The 11,228-nt window shown below is 40.8% G+C and overlaps 2 protein-coding genes across 3 annotated transcripts; both read right to left on the bottom strand.

The window, feature by feature from the left end:
* Window positions 1–801: 801 nt before the first annotated feature.
* Window positions 802–6,322, bottom strand: ghdc (GH3 domain containing). 2 transcript variants are annotated; one of them, XM_023409201.2, is made up of 11 exons: window positions 6,101–6,322; window positions 5,608–5,898; window positions 4,238–4,434; window positions 3,931–4,125; window positions 3,616–3,735; window positions 3,068–3,365; window positions 2,235–2,424; window positions 1,803–1,874; window positions 1,564–1,697; window positions 1,371–1,459; window positions 802–1,262 (listed from the first exon to the last, which is right to left on the bottom strand). In XM_023409201.2, the coding sequence occupies exons 1-11, from the start codon at window positions 6,183–6,185 to the stop codon at window positions 1,041–1,043; spliced, it is 1,893 nt and encodes a 630-aa protein (XP_023264969.1). In that variant the 5' UTR covers window positions 6,186–6,322; the 3' UTR covers window positions 802–1,040. The 2 variants fall into 2 exon arrangements, with proteins under 2 accessions (XP_023264969.1, XP_023264968.1); XM_023409200.2 differs by having other exon boundaries at window positions 5,608–5,910.
* A 360-nt stretch (window positions 6,323–6,682) lies between these two features.
* Window positions 6,683–11,151, bottom strand: LOC111657107 (FERM domain-containing protein 6-like). Its single transcript, XM_023409102.2, has 13 exons — window positions 11,061–11,151; window positions 10,292–10,382; window positions 9,977–10,056; window positions 9,748–9,806; window positions 9,352–9,559; window positions 9,103–9,258; window positions 8,711–8,776; window positions 8,469–8,537; window positions 8,188–8,362; window positions 7,633–7,806; window positions 7,326–7,454; window positions 7,187–7,209; window positions 6,683–7,100 (listed from the first exon to the last, which is right to left on the bottom strand). Exons 1-13 carry the CDS (start codon window positions 11,130–11,132, stop codon window positions 7,059–7,061), a joined length of 1,344 nt encoding a protein of 447 aa, XP_023264870.2. The 5' UTR covers window positions 11,133–11,151; the 3' UTR covers window positions 6,683–7,058.
* Window positions 11,152–11,228: the final 77 nt, after the last annotated feature.

The following is an 11,228-nucleotide window of genomic DNA, read 5'->3' on the forward strand; positions in this document are numbered from 1 at the left end:
TGTTTTCTGCCAGCCAACAAGAAGCAACAGAACTTCTAATCTGAATGATCCTCTGGGCTCAAAATGGGCAGAAATTAGCAGCTAGCTGCAGGAGGCTCTGAAAGAAAGCTGGCAAATTTAAATTATCTGGATATTGTGTTTCCAAAGGGAGAGCTTATTAAGATGAAGTAACAGTTCTGGAGACAAATGCAATAATAATTTTCAGCTCCAAGACATGATATAAAGTCATTACAATAAACTGCAAATTGCATGCTTACTTTTCCCAGCATACGGCACCTACTCTCTACAAGAGGATACAAAAAGGGACAAAACATGTAATGCTAGTGAGTCCAGATTTCATAGGCTTGTTCCTGATGAGGTAACATCCCGTACAGTATTTCACTTTCAGATTTTTCTTTATTATTTACAGTATAAGAGGCCATAACTTACACCAGGATTTTACTTGTGGAAATACAAAGTTTCGGAGTTAAAAGGCTTACGATGCTTTTCTCTGCTGCATTGCAGCCCCACTCCAAGATTTATGCAAATAAGGTTTATTTTTACATGAAAATCTTCTCAGATGTTGCACCAGTTGGGATCTATTGAAAGGGTAATATTTTAAAAATTATGTAGCAATGTAAATGTTAAAGAATATCAGCCACCTGTTATAAGGCAACAAAATGAAACCTGGTTAGATTCATTTATGTAGCAGTTTTTCACTCACAACTTCACTCATAAATCTTTGGTACAGTATATACACTGCATATGGTTTAACTCTGACTGTCATGGGGGAGAGATGAGGTTCATTAAACAAAGCTATAGTAACAGTTTAACAACACCCTTTAATAAAATTATAAATATGGTGGAGAAAATACATCAGTCAAATTAACATTTTTAATTGGCAAAAATGAATGATGTGTTTTTGTCTTTAACGGTTGCCAAAGGCACAATTCACCAACTCCTTGATGAACAGTTAATAAAAAACCAGAGACATGTGAGTCAGTCAGTGTTCACCACAGTCAGAGTCACAAGCTTTATCTCTTTCCCCACAACAGGAGGCTTCAGGAAACCGTTTTTCCCAATAAGAAATCAGCGTATTCTTTCCTGCGCAGCACCCGGTGCATTTTGAAAGTGTTGGGTGATGTGTTTGAGAAGGCCATCATCTGCTTACGAAGTTCCTTGAACGCACCATCCGCCACCAGCTGCACCCTCATTGGTCCGATGCTGCCTTTGATACGGAAAGACTTGTAGACAGCCGAGTCCTGCTGGAGAGAGATGTCCAGCTGGGGGGAAGGAGAGAAGACAGCATTCAGAGAAAAACAATAAAGAGTGATTTTATAATAAAGTGCGGGCATGCTGTGTATTTTTGCTGCTTTCTCGGATTGTCTTACCTTGTATCGTTGCTCCTCTGTGAGGTTCCTCACACCTTTCAGCTCTACAAACACCTGGTAATGAGGATCTGAGCCGCCTATTGAATCTCCTACAACACCACAGTGAAGTGAGATTCATTACAGCGCAAACTGAATCAACACTCACAGAATACAAATTCTGATATGACCGAGCGGCATAATCGAGACGTCTTACCCAGGATGCCACTCTCAGCGCAGCAGTAGTCGACCAGCTGAGCTCCTGGCCACTGAGCAACAGCTTTCTTCAGAGCATCAAGGAACAACACTTCAGTCACCTTCTCCCCTCGAACGTTCAACATCTGGCCACGTCTGGCAGGAGACAGAGGCAGGGAGAAAACATTTAACATTTACCTAAGCACACATGCATGAGCACGAGATGATACACTTGCATTTATTTGTACTGCCATACTGTACCTGTACTGAAACTCAACGATGGGGCACTGATTATGGAACCCAACTACTTTCACAATGTCTCCAACGCGATATCTGTGAAAACAGCAAAATACCAGTGTCACTTATGTAGCTGTAACAGTTAGTTATAATGTTAAAGTCTAATTGTATATCAGATCTGTCTGATGGAGCCAGATCACAAATCTTGACATCAGCTTTATCATTCTGAATCTGTCATGATAGATTGCAGTCAAGTGATAACACATCACTAAACCAATAACACAAAGCAATCGTGGGACATAATTTCATTCACAAAACTTTTTGGAGGCTAACATTTGACCGAAGGGCACTTGATTGACAATTAACCCTTTAAAATCAGAGCAAACAAGCCTCTGTATAATTCAGGCAGATAGATAGATGTTTCACAACACGAGGTAAAAAAAAAACATTTCGTACCTGAAGAGTCCTGAAGCATTTGTGATGACAAGTTCGTAGTTTTGTCCCTCCTTCACCTCCTCCATCAGCAGAGTGTGAGGCATCTCCTCCTCCAGGCTGCTCTCGGGCAGGAACTCGCAGAACATGGAGCGAGGACACAGCAGATAGCGTCTGCTTGGCTCCTGAGGCCACAGGTTCACCCCTATTAGACCTGGAGGGGCCCATACATTCAATTAAAGCTGATGGATGACTTTCTAACTTGTAAATATTGAAATAATAATCCAAAAAATCTTTTAATTGGTGCCATCAGTCATTCATGCTCAGACCTCGATTTAACCTCAGAGATCTCTCTCTCTTCTGTTGAGACCAAAACTAATGATGTTGATGTTTTATTTTTGATTAAACGATTAATCAGTTAAATTATAAACTGTCATCAGAAGTTATAACAGCCAAAAGTGGCATCGTTAATCTCTTTATTTACCGACAATGAAGAAACACACACAACTCATTTGCATCTGTGAATCTGTAGCCAGAAAAAGTACTTTATATGGTAAATGACTAAAAATAACACAACTGGAAATCACTGAATTTGAACTTTAAACAACTTAACTGAAGAGTCCTGCTGTGTGTAAAGCAATTTACTTACTGTCATTCTGTTTAATATATATTTAATGCGCAATTTGCTTGACCATGGATTATGCGAACTCATGTGGGCAGTACAGTAGGACACACACCTTCCACATGCTATGTCAGACGGAAACTTCCTGGCCACCCTACCATCAAAACTGACTTGACTTTGTCATTTACACCAGCTGTTCCCACAGTAGTGTCCAGGGTTGCATAATGGTTGTTACCTTCAGTAGCAGCATAAAAGGGGGAGTAGAAAGGAATTCCCTGGCAGTAATTCTCCCTCAACATTTCCCCATAGATCTGATTGGAGCCTGAGTCCACCGCCAGCACCAGGTGGAGGTGAGGCCACAGCCGCTTGGCGATCCCCCTGAAACCGTCCTGGAAGTGGGCCCGGAGCTGAGTGGCTCTTTCTGGGTCTGGCTTCATCAGAGCTTCAAGCCCGGCCCTCACTTTGGGCTCCAGAGCCAGAGCACCGCTGACCTTTCCTCGCTCAATGTCCTCCACAAGCTCCTGCCAACGATCCTACAGGACAGAGAGGGAGAGAGATCAGATAGAAATTACATTTTGAAATGATGTCATTGATTTTACAATTATGAACTAAATTTGTGGGATTTTTTTTTTTTTTTTTGCTTCTTATTATTTTCTGTAACATTTTCCACAGTTTCCTACATGAATCTAATCCAGTAGAGAATAGCATGATGCAAAAAAACACATAAAATGTTTATACATGACATGCAACCGTTAATAAATCGTGACGTGAACGATGCAGTACCTGCAGGGCACTGAAAGCATAGAAAACCGTGGAGGCAAAGTTGGACTCCAGTGTTCCCACACTGGGATCTTTCAGAGCAAAAAGGAGGTGCAGGTAGAGTGTGTCCTTCTCACTGGGAACCTTCAGAGACAGGTACATTACAGTTTAGTTGGAAGTCATTAGGAAATTGAATTAAGTTCTGCATGCAAACCAAAAGCAAACCATAAAAACAATGTTCAGAAACGGCTAAAACCTTGAAGTGTTAATCACACACCGTAAATCTTTCATCACGGGGCGAAGACGTAACGCCCAGACTAATCAATATGTTTATTGTACCTCAAAGGCAGGCGCTGGGGTGGTGTAGAGGTTCAGCATGTGGCGGGAGGACGCTGGTGTAGATGAGTTTGGTCCAATGGGAATGCCGGCCTCAGACTGGCGAAAAGTAGGTGTGTAGAAGAACTTGGTTGTGCGCTGGAGGCTGTCAGTCGCAGGGAATGCCTGACGCATGGCATTCAAACACACACTCACTCCCTGGTGGAAACACACAAATAAAAATTGTTATTATCATAGTTTTATATGGACAGTAGCACAACACAGGCTGCAACAGGGCCAACACATCATCAAGACCAAGCAGTGGCTTCACCTGCAGGAAGAACTCAGTGTTGGTGTCTTTGGTGCTGAGCAGCATGGCGCTGGCTCCTGACGTCCCAGAGGTCATGGCCAGGATCAGCGGCTTCTCAGCAATGATCACCTTCTCCTCTCCTGCAGCGATGTGTCTGATGAGCTCTCGGTAGTGCTCGTATGTGGTGATGGGGTGACGTGCCCGGAAGGTTGCACTGTCTGAAACAACGTCATCGTAACTGTGAACAACCAGTTTAAACTCAAGTAAAGTTTGTTTAGAGAATATTTTGATTTCCGCATTTAATCATTTTGTAATCTTCACTTCGCTGATGAAGACCATGAAATGAGGTTAAAAGCTCAGAAAGAGCAAATAATTGGACCTTTGAGTTGAAATTATACAGCCATAAATACTGTTAACCAAGGTCAAGAATTAACTACAATGTTCATGTCTTCATAAAGCTTCTTCAAGTGACCCACAGCTTTATCTTAGATCATTTAATTCCTCATGGGTTTGACAGCATTATAGTCAGAATGATCTTCATGCATATTTTTACAGGCAGGACTTTTATGAATTTGAAACATTTGAAGAATTAGCATCTTATATGAGAGTAAATTGAGTATGTTTGGGATTCCGGCTCTGTTTGTTCATTTTTGGATAAAACATGCAATTTGAAGACATCAACTTCGATGATGGGAAACTGTCATGGACATTTTTCACCATTTTCTTAAATGTGTACACTTAATAATTAATTTTAAAAAACTAAAAAAGAAAGAAAGGGGGAATATGGTTTTGGGTAGATTCAATTTAAAGAAGATAGTAATTAATTTAACAGCTGAATAAATATAAATTGAAATAAATAAATGCATTTATAATCTGATAGTCTGTTAATCTTTTTAGCCAATTTTTAACTAAAATGGTGGTTCCAGCTTCTGAAATGTGAGAATTTGACACATTTCTTGTCAGGTCAAAGTAAATAAACGTATTTTTAAACGACTGTCTAATCAAATATGAAATATGTAAACATTGCCTTGAGCTGAGAGGAATTGACAGGCATTTTTCACTTTTTAAAGACTTCAAGTTCAAGACTGCTTATTTGACTGATTGATAATGAAATCAACCATTAGATTAATGTGAAGAACGATATGAAGTCTACTCAAAAATTCCTCGGGGGAGTGGGGTGGCTCTTTGGTAATCTGGTGCCTTGACCTCAGTAAAATCCTGTTTCCTGCCCTGCTGTCATTGACTGCCGTGCAGCCTATAGACTCTGACCATATATAAGCAACCTTACATCACAGTAAGTCAGAGGACAAATCCGTGTGAGAGCTGGTTTTACAACCAAATGCCCACACGCCTGGAACCGTTCATTTCCACAATCTTATTTCGTTTCTTACCTTTGATTGAGCAGAAGTCAAACTGTTTTCCATAACATGTGTTTGCGTTTTTACTCAGGCGCTTCAGCAGCGTCTCCTCCTGGACTCGCTTCACATTGAGCGTGTCGGATTCAAGTTTCTTTCTCTGTCGTCTGCCCAGCCAGCCTAAAGCCTTCACCCCCAGATACTGACTCAGAAGACCGCTTAACGTCCGGTTGTCACCCTTCATCTTCGAGCTAATGTCCCTCCAAACAAGTGCCATCCCGGCCAGGGAACAAACACCGAGGGCTACAGGCAGAGGAGGCGGCATCCCTGTGAACAGCCCTGGTGTTACACAAGGAACACAAACGGAAAAGGCGCCAGGTGGGGGCGCTGTTAGTCTATATTACATGCGTTACCTGTTTTACCTACAGACAAGACTGAGAACTATACACTGCTGCTGCTCCAGGACACTGTTACAGCGACATTTTGCACCATTTCACACATTCAGCTTCATCATACTGAATCCGCTTACCCTGCTTCTGTCCAACGATGGCGACTGCCAACGATAAAACCGCAAAACACAGGGGCACAGCAACACGAAACCATGACACAGCCATCTAGACACAACGTTGTGACCTAGTGTTCCTGCTGTTTTAACTGAATATAATAACGTTTAGGCCGCATTTATGTGTCAAAGGAAGAGTCTTAACTTTTGCTTTCGCCACTGTTTGAGCTTCTTCCGTGTTTTGGTCACAAGCTGTCACTGATTGGTTGACTATACGATGACGTTTGCTAATCTGTTCTCCACATGTGCTGTTAATAAAGATATTTATAAGATATATATATGGAGATATATGTTACTTTCCATCATATATCAGTATTATTTTGTTATTTTATGAATTATATTATCATATATTATATTATATAGAAGATATATGATAAGATCTTTATATACAGTCTATGGCTCTACAGAACCATTGAAATAAAAAGACAAAAACAAACAAGCAAACATAACTCAAAAGACAATAATTTCAATCCGAATTGGTCATGATGTCACACTAAAAGTAGTAATCTATTTTAGAAAAATCATCAATAACAACGACAACAATCGAGATTAATGTCATGTTCTTTTTATAAATTTAGGTAAATCCGTGGTACCTAAAGTTGACAGATGAGAAAAAAACAGCAAAGACTAGAAGTTAAAATCAGTACATATTATCATATTATATGTACATTATATAAATATTTTTACTGTTATTGATATTAGTTTCATTTTCATTTATACATTTTGTATAATTTGATGATAAAGGAACTGAGCTAATGCCGCACTGAAACTATACAGTAATTATGATTATAATTTATGCATTAGGCACAGGATTGGTCTCTGATTACTGATTTGAAAAGCAACGTTAGCATCAGGGCATTAATATCAGCGGTACTGTCCTGAGCTGCAGAACATGTAATAAGTCCTTCTTGCCGCTGGCGGTACATTAGTCCACTGAAACCCCTTCATCAGCTCTCCTCCTCAGAACCTGCAAAAGATCAGAGACAACACTGAAACCTTTGATGCAGGTCTGTGCTGGAAATGATCAGTCAGAGAGATCTGCAGTTCGCTCACCTGTTTCATTTCCACGGTGACAGCTGATCATGAAAGAGAACATAAATTATGTTGTGTGCATGAATTCATAAACACATGGATGTGATGATTTTAGATGATGTTTAGATGTCTTTGCTTTTTTTTTTTTTTTTAGACCAACCTGCCCAAGTAGAGGGTAACACCAAGGGTCCATCAACAGACGCACCATGGACCAGCTCAGCTAGCCAGGACACTTCAGCTGGGTTGTCAACAAAAACCTCTTCTGGTTCATCGATGCACCACTCAAACTCTGCCACAATAAACATAAACACAGAGATGCTCAATGTGCACTCTTGATTTTCATTTATCTCCATTATCATTATCATCATTGTCATTGTATTCTAAGAAACCTTTTGTGGTATAGAATATACAAGATGGGAAGTAGCTGCCAAACATATTTGATCATGGACATTTTCTTCTCAGCTAACCTGTGACAGAGCCTTCATCTTCCTCCTCCTCCTCCTCCTCCTCTTTGGACCAGGCTGTGCTTGTTATCACTGCAACGCTGCAGTCAGACATTGAGGATGTGAGGCTGCCGCTTTGAAGTGTCTGCCTTAAGCGTGCCATGTCACAGATGTACGCCTCTTTGTAGAACTGACTGGCTGCAGATACACAGCAAAAAAAAAAGAAAAAGAAATAAAAGAAAGAGACACCTTTGGCTTGTGATTATGTAAGAAACAGTTTAAAGGTCCCATATTGTTCTATTTTCATTGCTTGTTTTCAATACTGCTGTAGCTTGGGGTCAGATTAATATTCTTTGCAGGGTTTTCCCAAGGACAATATGATAGGATGCTCTCACTGGAATGACAAAACCTATTGAGAGGAGGCATAAAGGAGTCTGTGATGAGTCTGAAATGAAAGGATTTATCACTGATTTATATTGCAAACACTTGGCCTAGAATACGGAGGCTGTTACCTCACGTACATGTATGACAAAAAGAAAACCCTGAGGTGTTGGAGCAGAGTAGGATGAGCCTGCTGACCCTGCATGTCTTCCAGCTGTTGGATGGAGTTGACTGCATCTCTGGTGTTGATGCGGAGCCGGTGACTATCACTGAGGTGTTTCAGGACGTGTTTGGAGTGGAAGGCTGAGTGAGTGTAATACACCAGCTTCGGGAGGCACAGAGAGCCGACTGCAGCGATTTCAAACCTGCTGCCCTGGAAAGCAACAGAAAGGTCAAGACCAAAGCTCGTATAGGTGTCAATATGCAAGTTTCTGTGGATATAACTATGCTTAGGGGCGTATTGTGTTCTTAGGACCAACCTGGAAAGTGAAGCGGTCAATATCGGTCCAGGAAAAATCATACAACAGACACAGTTTCCCCTCCACCCCCTTGAGAAAAATCAAAATCAGTTCACATTTATAATACAAGCCATCTCAACTCACTTTTCCAGAGAATTTAATTTACATCTACGAGTCAAACCCTTCATGGATTAATGTGCATGTGCCAAAATGAATTCCCTAACTTTATGTAATGCTATCAGTCACTGGGGGGGTGGAACCACCTGATAAATACGGACTCCTTTCACTGCCACACCAAGAAGGATTGAACTTCTCAGCTCCTTTTTCTCCTGCACATAAAAGAAGCAGAGTTTAAATTATAAAACATGAGCTCATAAAACAGATGCTGCAGCAGAGAGTGTGTTTCCTCACTTCAATATGTGCAGAAATGCAGGATGAGCCATTATGAGGCCAAACAAGTGATACTCAGCTCTTTTCTCATGCCAGGCATCAGAACAAATTCGTATAAATGAACAAGATAAGTCAGATAGACAAATAATGCAGCATGACTGAGTTTCATTATAATAGGACCAGTGGTTTTATGGTTATTAGGGCCCATTTCTGGTGGTTTTCCTCAGTTAATTTAAATGCTGAGCGTGAGTCGGTGCAGTCTGACCTGTCTCATCCTGTAGAAGGTGACCGGTCCATCCTGCAGGCTGCTGGCCTCTTTTATAAACTGCAGGATAGCTTGGCTACGTGACACGCCTCTCAGCTCACCGTGCAACACAGGGCAGTGCTGGAGCAGGTAGTCTCGTCCACGACGCTTTATCAGCTGAGCATGCAAACATGCACATAAAATTAATATGATTTCTAAGGTTAGGTTGAAAGTGTCACACTTATTTATTTATTTTTTTTGTATTTTTACCCAGGAGGGGAAGTAATCTTCAGGAAGAAAGTAACATCTGTGTTTTCTCTCCTGTCTTTTCTCCTCCTCTCTCTGCTCCAGATCTCCGACTTCAGCCTGAAGCGCAGACGCTGCCAGCTGGAAAAACAAAGCTTCCTGATGGCGGCTCTGTGAGCGCAGCGCCTTCTGCCTCAGCTCAGTGTAGTAGAGCTGCTGTACTTTGCTGCTCCTGAAACAAAGCGGAGATCGGGTGACAAAGGTCATCTTTGTTTCATGGGGGTTTGAGAGCCGTCATTTCATTTCACTGATCAGCAGCTCATGAAATAATAAATAAGAAAACATAATGTTATGTTGATTGTATGATTATACAGTGGCCTGTGCAGACATTTATGATTTGTATTTGGGAGACCAACTCACAATATTAGCAGCCCATTCTCCACATAATACTGCACCCTCAGAAATACGATGAATGGGACCTGAAAAGTTAGAATAAATACTTTAACAGAGTCAAAGAGCTATATTACTCATTTTAAGAGTTTTCTAAGCAGTCTAGTTAATATTTGAAGACACAAACAAAATTCATGCAACAAAGACCTGATGCTCATTAAGTTGTGAGATAATAAAAAATAAAAATAAAAAAACCCACTGTTGTGGAGCCTCTGCTCCATCTTTTGCCAAAATACTTGCTCAGCTTTTGGTCCAAATCCAGAAAGAGATATTCATTATCTGAGGGAAAAACACACACATTCAAGGAACATAGATCAACATCAAGTCCAATGGTAATATTGTGAACAGTTTTATTAGTATTCAAGCAATTAGCAATAATTAATGTCATTTTTAACTTCACGGGCTGATAAGAGAACAAGTTGATTCATTACGAGCAGCCTCCCTAAGTCTCAGCATTCCTCAGTGGATGAAGTGTAAACATTTTCACTTGACGCCCACACAGACAGTGACTGACCTCTGAGAACAGCCAGGCTGAAGACCTGGAGATCACTGACGCCAAGCTGCTTCAGTACACTGGTCAACACCTCATGGCTTCTGGCTTTTACCTGAAAAACACAATAAGAATGGGACACACACAAGAGCTACGTGGCTCCGAGTCTAACCTGTGAGCTTTGGGTTCACACTGATACAGTATTTTTCTCATTATTAGGTATCAGACAGTAGTTTGGTCCAATGCTGACATGATGGAGATGACTCCTTGATTACAGAAACTGTAAAATCAGATATTCAATTATTATTATTATCTAATTATTATTATTTGAATATTTAATCATTTCATTATTTAGTTTTGCGTATTGAATTGAGCTGAACGCTCTGATTTGAAGCATTTATGTGATCTTACCATTAGCTCAACCATCCTCCCTTAAAAAGATGTCAGCCCCTATTGAGAGAGTTCAGGGATTTTACGAATGTTTCCATTCGCATGATCAAAATACTTTTGAACGGCAGATCCAGTCTGCTCAGTGCAGAATTTGAACAGATACTGAAACAGATACTCAATATTTCAGTTTTTGCATTAGAATAATTAAGTTCAAGCACAGTCCTGAACAATACGACCAAGTAAGATAAACAGTACCAAAATTTCCCAAACCCAAAGCAGGGTGGTCCATGTCCTGCCTCTGGCATAGAAGAAAGGCCTTTAAGTGGGAAAGTAAATCTGGGGTATATGATGCATCGGGATTAAAGTAAAACAAATCAATAAAAGGACTTTGACAGCCACTCACCCTGACAGTACAGTCCAGGTGCTGCTTGTTGGGTAGAAGGATGCACACTTGTCGCCTCTGTTTGGACCTCATTATCACAGTAAGCTTCCTTGCGTCTCTGTCCTCCATATATCCTCCTCCTGTCCTCCCACGGGCTTCACAAGCAAGTCAGCCCTCCCTCCTTGACCT

The sequence above is a fragment of the Seriola lalandi genome, unplaced genomic scaffold (genome assembly GCF_002814215.2).
Source record: "Seriola lalandi dorsalis isolate HSWRI2012SDOR001 ecotype SW California unplaced genomic scaffold, Sedor1 jcf7180002054383, whole genome shotgun sequence".
Classification (NCBI taxonomy): Eukaryota; Metazoa; Chordata; class Actinopteri; order Carangiformes; family Carangidae; genus Seriola; species Seriola lalandi.